Source organism: Pelophylax lessonae (assembly GCF_965119305.1).
Source record: "Pelophylax lessonae genome assembly, chromosome: 4".
NCBI classification, from domain to species: Eukaryota; Metazoa; Chordata; class Amphibia; order Anura; family Ranidae; genus Pelophylax; species Pelophylax lessonae.
In genome coordinates this window covers 42,458,704-42,478,979 of record NC_138771.1, presented here as the reverse complement: position 1 = coordinate 42,478,979, position 20,276 = coordinate 42,458,704, and the positions used below count along the sequence as shown (strand labels likewise).

The 20,276-nt window shown below is 42.0% G+C and overlaps 1 protein-coding gene across 2 annotated transcripts in view; it reads left to right on the top strand.

Annotated features, from left to right (window-relative positions):
* Positions 1-20,276, top strand: part of SV2B (synaptic vesicle glycoprotein 2B) — a 277,072-nt gene that overhangs the window by 240,554 nt on the left and 16,242 nt on the right. For both annotated transcript variants that reach the window (XM_082254320.1, XM_082254319.1), the window contains exons 8-10: positions 9,270-9,358; positions 9,502-9,666; positions 14,178-14,311. In XM_082254320.1, coding sequence (XP_082110446.1) covers positions 9,270-9,358; positions 9,502-9,666; positions 14,178-14,311 — 388 coding nt within the window. The remainder of the gene's footprint in view (positions 1-9,269; positions 9,359-9,501; positions 9,667-14,177; positions 14,312-20,276) is intronic.

Below are 20,276 nucleotides of genomic sequence, written 5' to 3'. Positions count from 1 at the left end.
GACTTTTCCGTACCTTATGCAGAATAGCAATGGATACCGACCTTACCCACCCATTGTTCCATTTTTGCTCTTTCTCACTCTTTTGGGGTGTACCCTCATTTAAAATTTGTGAAAAGAAGCAGTGTTGGCTACCTCGTCCTCCTCCTCAGGGCCAGATTAATGTAGGGTCTATTGGAGCTGCAGCTCCAGGCCCCTACCTTTTATATAGGCCCCGGGTTGGCCATATTCACTGTTACCGCTCTTCTGTCACTTGTAAACACAGAAGTCTGGCTTCTATGCTCGCTTCCCCAGGCAGCACCCTCAGAACCTCCCCACACAGCGTGAAGGCCGGACAAGGAGGGACAGTTGGCGATGCATGGATGTGTTTATGGGCTTCAGAGACAGCATCCCATGTTGAATTAGGCATGCATGGCTGCACCCTTCCTCCTCTGGGTGCATGGCAAGGCACGGCCCTAAGGCCCTTCAAAATCCTCAGCACCAAGCCCATGATGCTGTTAATCCGGCCCTGGTCCTCCTCCACCGCCGCTTCCACCTACACCGCCCATAGGTGTGCGCAGCCTATTGCATTAAGGTGTGCACCCCAAAGTTGAAATACACATGCATGTGTTTGCCAGCAGGGAGAGTAATGTATCGGGGCCATGTACCTGTAGGCAAGGAGAAATAGAGCAGAGCAGGTCCCAGGGAGATCTTTCCCATCTCCTCACTGGCAATGCTATGTGCCCTAGGTGATTAGGGTGTGCCCAGGCACACCCAGCACACCCTGTGCGCACGCCTATGTCACCGCCACATCCACCACCACCTCAACCTCCCTCCTACTCCATATGGGCCTCGTCCTTCAGAGATGAAGAAGAACATTGTTTTATTTTTCTGTTTTTTTTTGTTGTTTTAAGTTATTTCCCTATCCACATTTGTTTGCAGAGCACTTGCCATGCTCTTAATTACGTTTTGCTGCCATTTGCAGCACTCTAGCCCTTTCCTTTGGTGTTTTAGAGCCATTTTAGTGCCTTAAAGTTCGGGTCCCCATTGACTTCAATGGGGTTCGGTGTCCGGGAAAAGTTCGGTAAAAGTCCGGGACACGGACCCGGACTTTTTTTTAAAGTTCGGCCGAACCCGTCGAACACGGACATCTAGGTGTCCGCTCAACCCTAATCACAGGTGCTTTGTGATTATTTCAGAGAGGACAACTGTCGGCTGTGTTTACAACAGCTGACCGTTGTTCTCTCTTAGCGTGGGGGGGATCGCGTCCCCGCTGCTTAATGAGGGCGGGCGTGTGCTGCCGGCAGCGTGCGCTCGCCCCCAGGACCATTCCAGCGAGCCGACGTACCGCCTAAGTTGGTTCACGCAGCCGAGCCAGCCTGCCGCAGTAAATCTGCGGAGGGCGGTTGGTAAGCGGTTATAAAAAATTTCCAGGTACGGACATTTTTTACATGGCTACATTGGTCCAGTGTGAATATACCTTACCTGGCCGATGTCCCTGGGATCTGGAAATCACTAGTATACATCGCTACTCCAGTGATCTCCACTTGCTTCTGGATCCTGCACTGACTGATTGCCCTGCTGCATTTTGAACACAGGAGGTTGGCACTCAGCATGGGTGCATTAATTTTCTAAAAGAATGCAAAGCATTCTCTGGTTGGACAAGGTGTAGAGCATGACATCACTACCCTGCATCTCCACTCTGTCCAATCAGAGAGAGTTTCCCATTCACTCAAAATCTGCAAAGCATTTCCTGAATGGCACCTGTGTTGATAATGCAGCAGGGAAGCCACTAAGCACAGAACCCGGAAGTGGAGAACACTAGAGTACTGATGGCTCCCTAGTGATTTCCAGCTTCCAGGAGCATCGGCCATGTATGATATATACATAGTTACATTGGTCTGAACTGGACCTGTGGGTAGATCCCAATTGCAGCTGAATCACCCACTGGGGACTGCCTATACCAGGGGCCTGTTCAGGCCTAGCACACCAGCCAAACTACACTCCACAGTTCTTGCAGAACTCTTCTTCTGCCCCACAAATGCTCATATGGTGTATCTTAAACATAGAGTGCCCTGAATACCCTCTTCTTGCATCAGGCCTGATCTCTTTCATGTGGTTACGGGATAGAGCTCCTACTCCCCTGTCCACCACCATCCCCTAGCCCTACCAGGTTTGCACACAGTTGGTCCCACAGAGATCCTACTTCTCAATGTGTGTTGCTCATGATAAACACAATCTAGCATTACCTAATGGGGTGCTATCTTATTTCAGAGCAGCAAAAGGTACTAGAGAATCACTTCAGACACCTGAAGCATCCAGAGCAACCATTCTCAACTGGGGTTCCATTGAACCTCAGGGTTCTTCCAGAGCTTGCTAGGGGTTCCTTGAGCTGTGGGTGATTGATCTCCCATTTGATGGCATCTGCCTAGTTCCTGCCAATGTCATTTGGCAAATCCAGCAGCATGATTGCAAGAGTTGTATATCTCCTACTGAACAGCAATGTGAAGGGCATTTTTCTCATTGAACCCAATGAATTGTTTTTTTTATAAGGTTTCCTGAAGACCTGAAAACTATTTTAGGGGTTCCCTTGGGTTAAAAAGGTTAAAAAAGGCTGATCCAGAGGCTGATCCAATTTTAAATAACAGTTTAACTAGTGAATTCTCTGCCAGCCAGAAACAAGCAGTTTCTCTTTTCGTGGAAGTATACTTTTAGTGTCTAGTAGATGCCCATCCAGGGGTAGCAAAGACTTTTAACCTCTTAAGCCAGCCATACATGGATCAAAATTTAGCCCGTTCTGCGGGGGCCTACTGAATTTCAATCCATGTATAGTTGTGCTCAAAAGTTTGCATCCCCTTGGAGAATTGGTAATATACATTATGTATCATTAAAAGAAAACAAAAAACACGAGTGAGCCGGCAAAACAGATTTATTTTATTTTCTATGGGATTCATATTCAACTGTAGGTCTTAACAGAATGGCACAATCATAAAACAAAACATGGCAACAAATAAACAAATTAAATAACCCCTGTTCAAAAGTCTATATCCCCTTTGTTCTTAATATTGTGTATTGCCCCCTCTAACATTAATGACAGCGTACGTCATTAATGTTAAAGGCACAGGCAGCGTAATAGTTGTCTGTGAGGCCACAAATTCTTGAAGGTGATATAGCTGCCCATTCGTCTTGGCAAAATGCCTCCAGGTTATGCAAAATCCTACATGAACCCCACAATTGAGATCTCCCAAGAGTGGCTCAATGATATTAAGGTCAGGGGTCTGTGATGGCCACTTCAGAACCTTCACCTTTTACTGCTGTAACCACTGGAGGGTCAACTTGACCTTGTGTTTAGGGTCCTTGTCATGCTGGAAAGTCCAAGATCGTCTCATGTGCACCTTCCATGCAGAAGAATGCCAATTGTCTGCCAGTATTTTCTTATAACAGGTTTCAAGCATTCATCTTGCCATCAGTTTTCAGAAGAATCCCCATGTCTTTAGAACTTACGCACCTAGAGAAAATAAGAAAGTTGGAGCAGCTGAGGACCTGGGAGGAGGAGGAACAGGGGAATGAAGAGGAGATTTGGGATGAGTGGCAAGAGTTTAAGGACACAAGGGAATACAGAGAAATAATAGGAGTCGAATGATAAGAAGAGACGGGGGGGGGGGGATAAGGAAGGGAGGGGGAAAAAAAAAAAAAGGGATAAAAGGTAATATGTGTAAAATGTATATGAAAAAATTCTCCAGCGATTGGAGTGTTGTAAATAATTTTTTACCTGGAAAATTTAATAAAGAAATATAAATAAAAAAAGAACTTACGCACCTCATCACATCAGTGAGCCACCACCATGCTTCACAGTGGGGATTCTATTCTTGTCACCATAGGTCTTCTTTACACCTCTTGAAACAGCATTTATACTGCTCAAAGAAATTAAAGGAACATTTTTTAATCAGAGTATAGCATCAAGACAATTAAACTCCTGGGATATTGATCTGGTCACTTAAGTAGCAGAGGGGGTTGTTAATCAGTTTCAGCTGCTTTGATGTTAATGAAATTAGCAGCAGGTGCACTAGATGGGCAACAATGAGACGACCCCCAAAACCAGAATGGTTTTACATGTGGAGGCCACTTTCATTTTTTTCCCTACTTATCTTTTCTGACTGTTTTTCACTAGTTTTGCATTTGGCTAGGGTCAGTGTCACTACTGGTAGCATGAGGTGATACTGGACCCTATAGAGGATACACAGGCAGTCCAACTCCCCCATGAATACGTGCCATTACCCGAAGGTTTTCTTTGTCTACCAGCACAGTCTCAAGAGCATGGAGGAGATTCCAGAAGACAGGCAGTTACTCTAGGAGAGCTAGACAGGGCCATAGAAGGTCCTTAACCCATCAGCAGGACCGGTATCTGCTCATTTATGCGAGGAGGAACAGGATAAGCGCTGTCAGAGCCCTACAAAATGACCTGCAGCAGGCAACTGGTGTGAATGTCTCTGACCAAACAATTAGAAACAGACTTCATGAGGGTGGCCTGAGGGCCTGGCGTCCTCTAGTGGGCCCTGTGCTTACTGTATGGCACCATGGAGCTCAATTGGTATTTGCCATTAAACACCAAAATGTGCAGGTCCGCCACTGGCGCCATGTGATTTTCACAAATGGGAGCAAGTTCACCCTGAGCACATGTGACAGAGGTGAAAGGGTCCAGAGAAGAAGTGGAGAACGTTACGCTGCCTGTAACATTATTCAGCATGACCGGTTTAATGGAGGGTCATTGATGGTCTAGGGAGGCAAATCCATGGAGGGATGCACAGACCTCTACAGGCTGACCTCCTGGAGGATGAAGAAATTGATACCATTAAATGGCCCCCACGCTCGACTGACCTAAATCTAATAGAACACCTCTGGGACATTATGTTTGGAGCCATTCGACACAGCCAGGTTGCATCTCAGTCTGTTCAGCTACTCAGTGATTCCCTGTTCCAGATCTGGGAGGAAATACCCCAGGACACCATCCGGTGTCTCATTAGGAGCATGCCCCAACATTGTCAGACGTGCATACAAGCACATGGGGGCCATACAAACTACTGAGTACCATTCTGAGTTGCTGCAATTAAATTTGAGCAAAATAGACTAGCCTGCTGCATCATTATTTCACTTTGATTTGCGGGGTACCTTTAAGTTCAGCCCACTGTGGGTTAATCATTTTCATTTCCATCAAATGATGTGACATCCTTTTATTCCTAACACATTACCCAGTCCATATCAGTATAGATTTCCAGCATGATAATTTTCCCCATTGAGATCTGATGTGTTTTCAAAGCATTCCTTAAATTACCATAAAGCTCTATTTTGGTCTTGTCTCTCCAGATTACAGCTGTGAGACATGTCAAGGTGTTGCTGGTCTATTTGTGGTATTGGCGCAGTAAAGGCTTTTTTCTTGCAACTCAACCATGCAGCTCATCTTTGTTTATGTATCGTCGTATTGTGCTCCTTGAAACAACCAAATCGTCATTTTCCAGAGCATCCTGTATTTCTCCTGAAGTTACCTGTGGGTTTTTCTTTGTATCTCGAACAATTCTTCTGGCAATTGTGGCTGCAATCTTTCTTGGTCTACCTGACCTTGGCTTGCTATCAAGTGATTCCCAAATTTTCCACTTCTTAATAAGTGATTGAACAGTACTGACTGGCATATTTGATGCTTTGGATATCTTTTCTGATCCTTGTTTATAAAGTTCCACTACCTTGTAACGCAGGGCTTTTGACAGTTCTTTTCCCCATGGCTCAGTATCTAGCCTGCTCAGTGAATTCACGTGAGAGCTAACAAACTCATTGGCTATTTATACACAGACACTAATTGGAATCTAAAATGCCACAGATGTGGGAAAATGTATCTTTAATTGCTATTTTAACCTGTTTGTGTCACCTTGTGTACTAAGGCCAAACATTCCAGGGTATGTAAACTTTTGATCATGGACATGGGTGGTTTCTGTTATCATTATGATTTAAAAAGACAACTATGTGATAATAAGTGGCTTCATATGATCACTATCCTTAACCACTTAAGCCCCGGAAGGTTTGGCTGCTCAAAGACCAGGGCCTATTTTGCAATTCGGCACTGCGTGACTTTAACGGACAATTGCGTGGTCGTGCGACGCTGTACCCAAATTAATTTAATGTGCTTTTTTCCCACAAACAGGGCTTTCTTTTGGTGGTATTTGATCACCTGTGCGATTTTTACTTTTTGCGCTATAAACAAAAAAAGAGCGACAATTTTTAAACAATAACAATATTTTTCACATTTTATTATATGAAATTCCCCCAAAAAAATGTAAAAATCAAAATGTTTTAACATTTTAGGCCAATTTGTTTTTTGCTACATATTTTTGGTAAAAAAAATCGCAATAAGCATTTTTGGATTGGTTTGCGCAAAAGTTATTGCGTTTTCTAACTACGGGAAAGATTTATGTCATTTTTATTGTTTTTTTTTTTTAACTAGTAATGGCGGCGATCTGCGATTTTTTTTTTTGCAGGACTGCGACATTGCGGCGGACAGATCGGAACCCTAACTGACATTTTTGACACTTTTGGGGGTACCAGTGACATTACTACAGTAATCAGTGCTATACATATGCATTGTTACTGTAAAAATGACACTGGCAGGGAAGGGGTTAACTTTATTGGTGATCAGTGGGTTAAATGTATCCCTAGGGGCGTGATTCTAACTGTGGGGGGGGGGCGTGGCTTGTGATGTAACCACAGAGACACACGATCCTGCATAGCAGAACCGTATGATCTCTGCAGTTACACCAGGGAGAATGACAGACGGCTTTGTTTACATCAGCCGCCTTCCTTTCTCCAGTGGGAGATCGCGAGTGACCGGCAGACATCGGAGCCGCTGGTCACTCGCGCGGGGATGTCAGGGAACGAGCGGGGGCGGGAGCGTGCCTCCGGCGGTGCACACTCGCCCCCTAGAGGTTCGTGAGCGAGTGACATACCGGTACGTCACTTTGCCCAGGAGGGGCTGACCACCGCAGTATGTAGTCTGCGGCGGTCGGCAAGTGGTTAAATAAAAGACAGTTTTTTGGCATGATCAGTCATATTTTCAATATCAATGCCTAAATGTCACGATTTCTGCAAGGGGATGCAATTTCTTGAGCACAACTTTATGTGCAGGGTGGTTGTACACAAGTCAAGTCTATCAGTTGACTTCTTTACAACTGCCCTGTCAGATTATTGCCACTTGATCAGTGCCAGCGGCTATAGCCAGCAGCGGTGATCAGTGAATTCTGACGGCAGGGAGGTCTCCCCACTATCAGAGTACAATAGCTCAGTGGGGAGGATTCCCTCATCCACATTGAATGTGTGCATTGGGGAATAGAGTCATTTATTTTCCTTCAACACGCCGGTTAAACAAAAAAAAAGACTCATCTATGGCCAGCCTGAGCCCATCTCTCTTTCTTGGTTCTTTTTTCCATTAGCCATCCCAAAGTACACAGAGCCCAGCTCCACATCAAGCTTATATACATATATACAGAGAATATGAAGTCATTCCCCTTCTTGGAAGGATTTAACCACTTGCCAACCGTCAGCAGTACATATACTGCAGCAGGTCGGCTCTGTCTCGCGAAACAATGTAACTGTATGTCGTTTCTCAGGACCACTAGTGGGGGCGTGTGCAGCCACTGATTGGCTACAAGGGGAACCAATCAGCGGGTCCGGTGGCCGCGATTGCCACTGGGCATCCGCATCGCTCCCCGTTGAGACAGAATGGCAGTCTGCCGTTCTAATCACGGAAGACCGCTGTTCTGTCAGTAATAAACACAGGGATCCTGTGTTCTCCCTTTTTGGGCACACAGGTCTCTGTGTTCATTCCATAAGTTCATCCCCCACACAGTTAGAAAGCACTCCTTAGGGACACATTTAACCCTTTGATGGCACCTGATGTTAACCCCTTCCCTGCCAGTGTCATTAGTACAGTAACAGTGCATATGTTTTGCACTATTTACTGTAGTAATGTCACTGGTCCTCCCAAAAATGTCAGTTAGGGGTTTAATCTGTCCGCCACAATGTCTCAGTCCCGCTAAAAATCGCAGATCGCCGCCATTACTAGTAAAAAATAAAAAAATAAAAATGACAAATTTTTCCTCTAGTTTGTAGATGTGATAACCTTTGCGCAAACCAATCAATATACACTTATTGGGATTTTTTTATATCAAAAATATGTAGCAGAATACATATCGGCCTAAAGAAAAAAATGTAATTTTTACATTTTTTTATTGGGAATGTTTTATAGCAGAAAGTAAAAAATATTGTTTTTTTTTTTTTTGTTTTTTTTTTTTTTTCAGAATTGTCGCTCTTTTTTTAATTATAGTGCAAAAAATAAAAATCACAGAGGTGATCAAATACCACCAAAAGAAAGCTCTATTTGTGGGAAAAAAAGGACATCAATTTTAATTGGATACAGTGTCACACATCTGCGCAATTGTCAGTTAAAATAACGCAGTGCTGTATCACAAAAAATGGCCTGGTCATTAAGGGGGAAAATCCTTCCGGTCCAGAACTGGATAAGAAACAAGAAATCAATTTACAAATCAATTACATTTGTTAAAAATATATCCAATACAAATGCAATACGATGTGGGAGAGAAGCTTTGTGAAAACCAGAGTTGTTTTTACCATAATAGTCAAAAGGTGGTATGTGGGGATAGAATGTAAAATAATTCTTGCCCTAAGGAAGTACCACCCCTTTGAAAGTGAATATTAAGGTACGAAGAGGTTTGGGACTAAATGTATCTCCTTGGGTCTAATGAACAATGACCAATCAATTATCAAAATTTAAAACGCTTTATTCAAAGCATTACACAATTTCTAAAAATGGGTTTGCTATTTTAAAAACAAATTCTCAAACTTATTATCCAGGGTAATGTTGCCCTGGGCTTAGGATCCGAAGTGTATTGCCAACACGTTTTGTGGGCTGACCCGCTTCCTCGGGGCCTTAGATATTCTACCACTTAAGGACTGCCCCACGTACAGCTCCATCTAGTGGCCATATTGCTGCATTTTTCTGATTCACTGTCTTTTTATGATTAAAGAACATCCGACCTAGAGAGAAAATAGCCTGGTAGCTTTCACATTTGTTTGCATTTGCATAGAACATACGTAATACATGCAATTTCTCTGCAATTTGTTTTTTTTTTCCTTAAAAACACCCCTATGTGATGCTATATAAACATGGTGAGCATGCTATCTGACACCCCATGCTATATATTAATATTGGTTGCCTCACTTTACTTTAGGTGTGGGAAAGCATGCTGTATTGCTTTACTGGACAGTATAGGAAGAACACTATAATTCTGGCTATCGTTTGGTTCACCATGTCATTAAGGTATGTATTATTTATTTTTATTAATTATATAATTATTCATTATTTATATTATTTTAGGTATTATTTATTACTCCTATGCTATTTTATTGGTGTATAGTCATGTCTTATGTGGAGTATCACATCTACTCTATTGTCCACTGCAGCTATTACGGGCTCACCGTCTGGTTTCCAGACACAATCCGCTACCTACAAGAAGAAGACTATGCAAGCAGAGTGAAAAAATTTGAAGACGAACATGTGCGGAATTTCGTGTTCAATTTCACACTGGAAAACCAAATACATAAAGACGGGACATACTACAATGATAAGTAAGTTACTGTAAACGGTGAGGTACTGGACAGGATACAGAAGATAACACTAAGGGGCTTATGTATAAAAAGTTAACTGAACGAATGCGACAGACATCTTCAGAGCTCCTATGATCGTTAGCGCCATCTAGTGGCCAAAATTCCTTTTTTTTCCTGATTGAGGCACTTAAAGCGGGTGTAAACCCACTTTAACCACTTAAGCCCCGGAAGATTTTACCCCCTTCCTGACCAGGGTTTTTTTTGCGATTTTTTACTGTGTGACTTTAACGGACAATTGTGCGACGCTGTACCTAAATTAATTTGACGTCCTTTTTTTCTCACAAACAGAGCTTTCTTTTGGTGGTATTTGATCACCTGTGCGATTTTTTTTGATCATGCGCTATAAACAAAAAAAGAGCGTAAATTTTGCAAAAATAACAATATTTTTCAAATTTTTTTATATGAAATTCCCAAAAAAAAAAATTAAAAATCAAAATTTTTTAACATTTTCGGCCAATTTGTTTTATGCTACATATGTTTGGTAAAAAAAAATGCAAAAAGCGTATTTTGATTGGTTTGCGCAAAAGTTATCGCATTTACTAACAAAGGGAAAGATTTTTGTCATTTTTGGTGTTTTTCTTTTTAACGAGTAATGGCGGCGATCTGCGATTTTTTTTTTTGCGGGACTGCGACATTGTGGCGGACAGATCGGACCCATGACTGACATTTTTGACACTTTTGGGGGTACCAGTGACATTACTGCAGTAATCAGTGCTATACATATGCACTGTTACTGTAAAAATGACACTGGCACGGAAGGGGTTAACTGTATTGGAGAGGGAGGGGTTAAGTGTGTCCTAGGGGCGTGTTTCTAACTGTGATTGGACATGGCTACTAGTGTAAAAACAGAGATCAACGGTCCTACATAGTAGAACCGTCTGATCTCCATTTTTACACAAGGGAGAATGACAGGCGGCTTTGTTTTCATTAGCCGCCTGTCTTTCTCCCTTCCCGGCAAACGATCGCGAGTGACCGGCGGACATCGGGTCCGCCGGTCACACGCACTGACTTGTTAGGAAACGAGCCGGGGCGGGCACGCGCCTCAGCGGGTGCGCGCTCGCCTCAGCGGGCGCGCGCTCGCCGCTATTGGCTCACAAGCCAGTGACAGGCTAGTGACGTACCGGTACGTCACTTTGCCTGGCCGGGGCTGATCTCCGCAGTATATGTACTTGCGGCGGTCGGCAACTGGTTAATGACTTTTACCTATAGGTAAACCTATATTAAGGCTTACCTATAGGTGCTGTAAATAAACAGTGCAAGTTTAGGAGATATTTACAGTGCATGCAGCCGATGATGTCATCAGCACATGCACAGAGCCCTGTGCCGTGACTGGCAGCTCCCCCCGGATTCATGTGTGGGAGTGATGTCACGTGGCTCCGGCCAGTAATACAGCCAGAGTCTGCAGATCCGGGAGAAGAAGGTTGAAGATGGATGCGGACAGCAGCGGGCACAACGTGGGCTTCATTGCAGGTAAGTGTCCCATAATGTGCTAGTATGCGATACTTCCTCTTTAAAAAATGAATACCGCATTATGGCCACTAGGTGGTGCTCACAATCATACCAGATAATTATATACAGTAAACCCCCCTCCATCACGGGGGTTACATTCCAGACTCCCCCCCCCCCCCCGCAATAAGTGAAAATCCGCAAAATAGACATACCCTATTTTAAAACACCCTAGGCATGTCTTTATAACTTTCACTGTACTTTTAAAAGCATTTTGAGGTCTTTAAACACACTTTTAAAACAATAGAAACACATTTAAACACATAAAAGATATTGAGAGCAAGAGCAATGGAAAACACAAAAATATTAATATTAATAATTCATTAATATAATATAATAATAATATTAATAGATCTTACAGAAAAAAAGCGAAATACCGGGACCGCGAAAACTGAACCGCGATATAATGGGGGTTTACGGTAACACAGAATACAGCAAGTTTTGTTGGAGCTGCGCATAGCTGTGTCACATTTATTCAACTAACTCTATATAAAAATCTTCGGCTTTAAAACAGTATTAAACCAAAAATGTAATCTGTTGCAGTTCATTGTTCATTAGATATGGTGGCTGCGTTTTTTTTTTTTTTTTTTAAGGCTTTTTTCCCTCTGTTTTTACCTGGTGATCTGGCCAATAACACACCTCCTGTATCAGAGCGCCCCCCACTCTGGATGAAGGAGCACAGGGGCACCTTTGACCAGCAGCATGGTCAGTCTGGGGGAAGGGGAATGTTAGATGGACTAGCAGATTTAGATGCACTAACAAATTGAAGGCAAACTCCAGCTCACACTTTATAAGCAGTTACAGCAAACTGTTTTTGCTTCCTCTTGGGATAAAAGTTTTACATACTAAATAATGAAGCTGATCATTGTAAGCATCCCTGTCAGTGGTAAATGGTTTGTCACATCTCTCCTACTGTTGCACCTGCAGGACAGCTCGCTCTGTTTAAAAACAACAGACTTACTGGCCAGATCACCAGGTGAAAATAAAGCAAGAAAGCCTGAAAAAAGAAAACAAATGCAGCCATTACATCTAAGAATTGGTAAACTGCAATACAATAAATGTTTGTTTTGGGGTTTAACTACTTTAAAGTATATCTGAAGCCAATCATTTTTTTCAGTTATGGATAGAGTATGAAATGGTTCATAAATGGTGTATTTCTGTTTTAACTGAATGGGTTGTTTTAAAAGGGTAAAAGACAAAGCTAATAAGGGCAAAAGTTATTTTTTTTACATTTTGGATATTAATTTTTTGCCATCTGTGTTGCATTTGGGGAGTTCCCCTTCATTTCTGTCCCAAAGCTACACCAGGGTCCCCATTGGAAGATTTCTCCTCTATTCCTCCTTTGGTGACTACTAAAAATGTGGGATTTTTTTTCACTTTTGGGGACAGTTGCAGAGGGTGAATCCCCCTAAGGCCCCTTTCACACTGGCAATCCGATCCGCCTGTCAGTTTTTCAGGTAGACCTGATCGAATGCTCCATGCATCCCTATGGGGCAGCGGATGTCAGCGGTGACATGTCTGCTGACACCCGTTGCTATTCGCTCCTGTCTGTGAAATCTGGACGGATGGAAACCCTATTTTCCATCCGTCTGGAGGATAGGATGGGATCGGATTAGAACGGACAGGTGGTCTGCTCTCATCCGATCTTTCCATAGAGGACAGCGGGGATCTGACAGCTCCGTCTCCGCACACATACTTTTACAGTGTATCCTCTGCCTCCGCCCAAATCCCACTTCGATAGAACAAATTCTCTTGTCCCCATGTCACCCTCCGAGCACTAATTTCTTACTACCCCCTTTCCCCAGTACAAATCCACCTCCCCCACCAAAATCTTATCATGACCCAAACCATCCTCCTCAGCACACATTATATTATCTCCCCCCAGCACTAATCCTCTCTCTTACCACAAATCACCCCCCCCCCCCAATCCCCCCCTCTTAGCACAAATCCCCCACCTAGCACTAATCTTCTTTCACCTTCCCAGCACAAACTACCCCAACACAAATCCTATCATCCTCCATATACTTCCCTCCTTCCCAGCACTAATCCTTCCCTCCCCCTGTACAAATCACCTTGGCTGGGAGTCATGGCATTAAGGAATTGGAGGGCACCCCAAAGTAGATGCAGGCAGGTGCCCTGGGTGCTAGCGACGCCCCTGCGACTCCTTTTAGAGAAGCGATGCACTGCAATCTGCTTCTTAGAGTCTGCCACTGTGTGAATTTGTTCTCTGCACTGCCTTAAAGAGAGACAAATGTAATGCACATAAAGTATATTAGCAATTTTAATAACTTGTGCCATACTAATTAATTGAGGCCAATTAATCATTTCAATCGGAAATGGCAAATGTAAAAATTAATGTTGCCTAAATTGCCCCTAATAAAAGGCGAACCTAATCTAATATGTGTAGGGGCCTTCTTTAGTAGGTACCCTAAGGGATTTATTGCATTTGATGTCCTATTAAAATGGACCCTACAAAGAAATGAATTATAATTATTGAAGTAGCTCATATCAGTAATTTCCATTCGCAGTATAATGTGTCAGTGTATGGATTCCCTTCACTATACTGACATCTAGTGGCAATAAAAGAGAATGCAAACATTACTATCAAATACTGTATATTGCATGATCATGTAAAATCACAAGACCCATCGTAAGATAACAAAGGGCTGTCCCGTTGTTACCCTACTTTTAAAAATTCACACAAGGCCAAGTATGCAGCAGTGAGAGTCAAAAGTAAAATAAAACTCTGGATATGCCTTCTGGTTCCTGGACAATATGTCAGACAAAAATAGAGAAATGGATCAGCATGACACCGAGGTGAATAAAAATTTCAGAACGAAAGGTCAGCAGTGGCAGGAAATTGAATAATCTTGGGCTTGGTAAAGTCACATCAGATTACAGAATAAAGCAGGGTCCTAATTAACCCATTTTTTTAATTTTTTTGTTTTTTTATTTCTACCATTTAGGTTCTACAAGATGAAACTCAAATATGTCACATTCGAGGACTGCCTCTTTGATGAGTGTTACTTTGAAGATGTCGTCTCAACTGGAACTATCTTTAAGAACTGCACTATAAAATTCTCTTACTTCCATAACACAGGCAAGACAGCATGTTTTATTTTCTTTAGGACATCATTCTGACAGATATTGCTTGTGAAAATCAAATATAAATGGTGCAGGACTAAGAATTCATTATAATAGTATTCCTTACTTACAAAATGTCAAAATTAACAAATTGATGCAAAATAATTAATCTCATCCAACTTAAAGTAGAAGTCCACACTAACACTAAAAATCACAACATTTTTTTTATTTTTTTTCAAAATTGTGGTTGTTTTTTTGTTTATAGCACAAAAAATTAAAACCGCAGAGGTGATCAAAAACCGCCAAAAGAAAGCTCTATTTGTGGGGAAAAAAGTAATCAATTTTATTTGGGTACAGTGCTGGACAACCGGGCAATTGTCAGTTAAAGCAACGCAGTGCCGTATCCCTAAAAATGGCCTGGTCATTAAGGGGGCAAAACCTTCCAGAGCTGAAGTGGTTAAGTTCCATTATAGCTATAGTATTGTTTTTTTTTTTTTTTTTTTTCAAGCAAGGCTTTCTTTCCAGGACATTCTCTTTTTTATGCAAAACCAAAAAAATGCATGTTTGTGGACAAAAAATAAATAAATAAATAAAATAGTGTTAATATAGAATAAAAGTATATATTTCATTCTGTAAAATTATGATCCTGGTATAAATCACTGCAGGGTTATTTACAAATACAATACATTTTTGTTTTATCTTGGAGATTTTTTTGTGTTTATTTTGATGTGACACAAAAAAAAATTAAAAAGCAATACAAACTTAAAAAAAAAATTCAATATCAATGGTTATTCAGAAATAAAGAAAAAAAATACAGGAAATGTAAGAGTTGAAAGGAGAAGGGAAAGAAGAAGTAATAAGGTAATAAGGTTGATTAGAGTAAACCAAGGGTTAATACATTTTTTTTTTGTACTTGTCAAGTTGCTTTAGCCCTCCATGCACACCGGTGCGACTTGTCATGAGATTTGGCAGTTCCAAATCTCATGACAAGTCGCACCCTATTGCCGGCGATGGAACCGTTTCAAATTGCCGCGTCTATTATGAAAAAGATTCCTGCGCTACTTTTTATGGATTTCATTGCGACTTGACCCCTTGATCACCTACTGTGTTAACCCCTTCCCTGCCAGTGTCATTATTACAGTAACAGTGCATATTCTTAGCACAGATTGCTGTAGTAATGTCACTGGTCCTCCCAAAAGTGTCAAAAATGTCAGTTAGGTGTCTGATCCGTCCTCCGCAATGTTGCAGTCTCACTAAAAATAGCAGATCGCTGCCATTACTAGTAAAAAAAAAAACAATAAAAAAATGACATAAATCTTTCCCCTAGTTAGTATACGCGATAACTTTTGCGCAAACCAATCAAAATACGCTTATTGCAATTTTATTTTACCAAAAATATGTAGCAGAAAACAAATTGGCCTAACATGTTAAAAAATTTTGATTTTGAATTTTTATTTTGGGAAATATAGTAGAATGTGAAAAATATTGTTTTGTTTTTTTTCAGAATTGTCGCTCTATTTTTGTTTATAGCGCAAAAAATAAAAATCACACAGGTGATCAAATACCACCAAAAGAAAGCTCTATTTGTGGGAAAAAAAGGACATCGATTTTATTTGGGTACAGCGTCGCACGACCACGCAATTGTCAGTTAAAATAACGCAGTGCCGAATTGCAAAAAATGGCCTGGTCATAAAGGGGGAAAATCTTTCCGGTTCAGAAGTGGTTAGCTGACATCTGCAGATTGACGATCATCCCTTTGAGCTACAGAGCATTACAATAGAGTAGATACAAAAGTATACAGTAGTAGTGGTCGACCGATTATCAGTGCGGCCGATTATCAGCGGCCGATAATCACTTTTTTTGAAGAAATGGTATCGGTCACAAACTTACTAATGTTACCGATATTGCTTCAAGGGGTTGTATCATGGTGATGCGTGCAGCTGCAGGGATCAGCCCGGTTTTTTAGAGCCAAAGATTGGCTTTCTTGTAATAACAACCGATGCGGCTAAGCAGCTGCTCAGCTGTTATTACAAACAGATGGAGGGGACTTCCCCCTTCTGCTACCCTTCTGCCTCCTTGCCTTGGTCCCCTGTCCCACCTGGAGGCTGGTTGGCTGAAGACCCGAACAAAGCCTGAATCAGCTCTGATTGGGTCTCCGATGTAATAAAGTGGAAGCAATGTCATGACATCACTTACGGTTACTGGAGCCTTAAAGGCGCCAGATTTTAAAAAAATGACAGTATTTAAAATAGCCAAACTTGGCGTTTTTAATGCTTTTACGTGCAGAGGAGGGCTTTTAGACCCCTGATTCCTCCATAGAGGAGTAAGAGTACCTGTCACTGCCTATCACTGTCAGAATGGATGTTTACATTCCTTGTAACAGCAATAAAAGTGATCAAAAAAACAAAAAAGAAATTTAAAAGGACAGTGTAAAAATAAAAACTTTAAAAGTACAGAATATCGGCACCTGATATCGGCTATCAGCCTGAAAGGTGGACTGAAAAATCGGTATCGGTATCGGCCCTGAAAAAATGATATCGGTCGACCCCTAGTATACAGTGTGAGTTTGTATCTCTCGATTTCATGTGTGAATGGTGTTGACAAACATGGAGTCGGATGGTTCTTTTTTTGACAGCTGCAGTTTCTAGTTCTGCTGCATGGAAAGCAGGTCCCGGCTTTATTTTTAGAGCCAAGAATTGCCAGCAATTAGGATTGGGGGGACACAGCAAAGGGGCAGAAGGCCTGGACATGCTACACACGCCCTGTGTACATGGATGAAATTATTTGGGCATGTGTAGCACATTCATGGTACTCAACTGGTTATAAAATAATACATAAACCCTGCCTACTCAGCATCCATGTATCCAGGATCCTCTCCATTATTTTTCAGAGGTTGCAACCATTGGGGTTCTTCATATATGGTGGAAATGCCCCAAGATTGGTGCATTCAGCAATGGTCTCTTTGCTCCTACTAGGAGAGTCACAGGCTTGTAGATCCTAAAAGATCTTCTATTTGCACTACTCAGTGATTTGGTCAAGGACATTCCTTGCAGTTCCCAAAGGTAATCTTTATCATGCTGCTTGCAGCCAAAATTTCCATTGGAAGAGCCTGCAAAAATCCCCAACGTCTCTCCCACTTTGATGACAGCTAAAATCTCTTGGATCATAAAAAATTAGAGAGTCCCCCTGGGTTCTATACCAACAAGCCATGTTGCCCCCTTAATTAGTGAAAGTCTTGAGAAAGCATGATGTGAATGTACAATGTATATGTAAAGCGCTGCGTAAATTGACAGCGCTATATAAGCACCTGAACTAAATAAAAAATAAAAAAAATAAAATGTACATGCTTTCCATTCTTGACTTTTGACGGAGGTGTCGGTATACTTTCCTGATCAGCTTGCACTGATCTGTATTTAGCAGTTTTAACAAAGACCACCAGAGGGCATTAAGATATTGAGAACATCCATCTATTATATCTTGTCTAAGGCTGAGGCTGGCCATACACGGTTCGAATCTTGGTTGATTCAGCAGGAACCGGCTGCGATTCAAACTGTTAATGAGCAGGCTGAATGTACTAAGTTGATCGATCAATCAACTTGGGTACAACTAGCCTGCTGGATTCTCTTGCGATTATCGCTAGTGACTGCTATAGCCACTAGGGATAAACACTGCCTTCTCCGGGTGGGGGCGGCTTCCCCCACCTCCCCAGAAGAGAAGACTGTTGCTTATTCCTCCTGCCCCCTGTGTTGATAGGGGGAACTGTGCACATTTCTTTCCTGCAACCATATGCAACCTATGGTTGCAGGAAAGAAATTTGCACTGTTTTTTGGCCTGCCTTAGTTAACACTTGCGGTTGGAGGGTGGTAAAAGCAGGCAGTTGAGCTGCATTTTTTTCTGCCCCCCACATCCCCTGTAGGGGGTAAACTCATGCCACTGCCACCTGTCATGTACAAGTGAAGGAGGCCGCATCATAACTGCCCTGAAACTTGTTGGAATTCACACCATTGTGGCCCATTGGTGCAGCCAAGTTAAAATAGGTGGTGAGCAGGGCTTTTTTTCAGGGGGAACGTGTGGGAACACAGTTCCTGCACCTCCAGAACTAAATGTTTGTAAAGGCAATGGGTGCTGAAGGGTCTATGATTCTGGCTGCTGTGTGATCTATTGTAACTGGTAGGAATCTATTTTTGCATGGGGGTCTGGTGTTGCTAGGGGGCTTATGTTGTTGAGGGGTCAATTGTTGCTGGCAAGGGTCTACTGTCGAGGGAGAGGTCTATTGTTGCTTGCTGCTGATAGATCTGTTGTTGCTGCTGGGGGATTATTGTTGCTGGGATGGATCTATTGTTGCTGAGGTGGTATTTTGTAACAGGGGGGCAATTGTTGCTAGGGGGGTATAATGTTATGTGAGGAACCTATTGTTGCTGGAGGGATATATTGTTGCTGGAATTGGGGTTTTCTGTTGCTAGGGGGGGACATATTAATGCAGGGGTGGGGTCTATTGTTGCTAGGGGGGAGATGCTTTATTGCTGGGTGGATTGGTTATTGCTGGGGGGATTTAGTGTGCCTGGGATGGGCATCTATTGTTGCTGGGGTGGGGTCTATTGTCGCTGGCTTCAGGGGATCTATTTTACTGCTTTTTTTCTTATTGTTAACCAGTTGCATACAAATGACTTAACACCACAAAATAATACTTGGTCCTGTATTCTCTAAAAGGGGTGGTAGTGGGAGGTGGGTAGTGGGTGGAACCAAGAGACATGGAAGTGGGTAGGGGGCGGAGACAAGGGGTGGCTGAAAAGGGGAAAGTTCCTGCACCTATTCTCTGAGAAAAAAATCCCTGGTGGTAAGTAAGCAACATACCGCCTCCTCACCTCCCATCAAACGCCCTCTCCCGCAGATCGCTTTTCAGAGGGCAACACTTGTGTAAACAAGCCCTGACTTAGGCACAGTATGTATTTTTATGACATCATTTATGTTGCCTAAAATATGTATCTGTGCTATATTGTCTCTTAATTTTTGGCATTGAAAAAAAAAAAATCATTAAAGCTGAACTCCAGGAACAACATTTTTTCATTTAAATGCATTCCTTAATAGCCGCCATTATTGTGAATCTATTTTCTGTGCATCAAATGACTTTGCAAACCCAGTTGTTACCATATAAAATTAGAAGTGACACCATCCCTGTGCTGTGCACAGCCTGTGCAGAAAGCAGAGCTGGGGGAGGGACCCAGTAACTCCACCCACTACAGGTTGCCTGCAGAATACTACAGGAGGGGGTGGAGACAAGACTAGTCACTCTGCACAAGGAGAGAGAGCAGCAGTGACTGGTCTTTATTACAGGAAGCTCCTAAACAGATTAAAAAAAAAAAAAAAAAATATATATATATATATATATATATATACAGTATATAAAGCACACCAAGAAATCTGTAAATTTGTGTGAAGGCGCCTGGTTCTTAGAGGTTAAAAAGTACTGTAACCTGCTGCCCCTTTAATTGTAAAATTACAATAGCTAAACTGGATATAATGGTAAAAAGGCACTGGTAACCCTGGATGTTATTATTAAATGAAAAATAATAATAATAGTAAAGTGCTAATTCTGTTGTGCAAATGTAGCGAAAACATATATATAAAATACAGAGTGCTAGCTCTTGTTTCTATTGTGAAATATGATGCTTTAAATATTTGAAATTATTCAAACAAAATAAAATGCTACTTTCCATAAACAAATTCACTATGAAGTAAAAATAGTGAAGTGCTAGTGACAAGAAAGTGTACTGTGCAATACAAAAATTATATAAAGTGCTGAACAGTGCAATAAGTTACCGTTAAGGTGCTTGTTAATAGCTAATACAGTAAACCCCCCTCCATTGCGGGGGTTACGTTCCGGACCCAGCCGCAAAAAGTGAAAATCCGAGAAATAGAAAAATTTTAAGGTCTTTAACCACTTGCCGACCGCTCACATGGAGCGTACTGCGGCAAAGTGG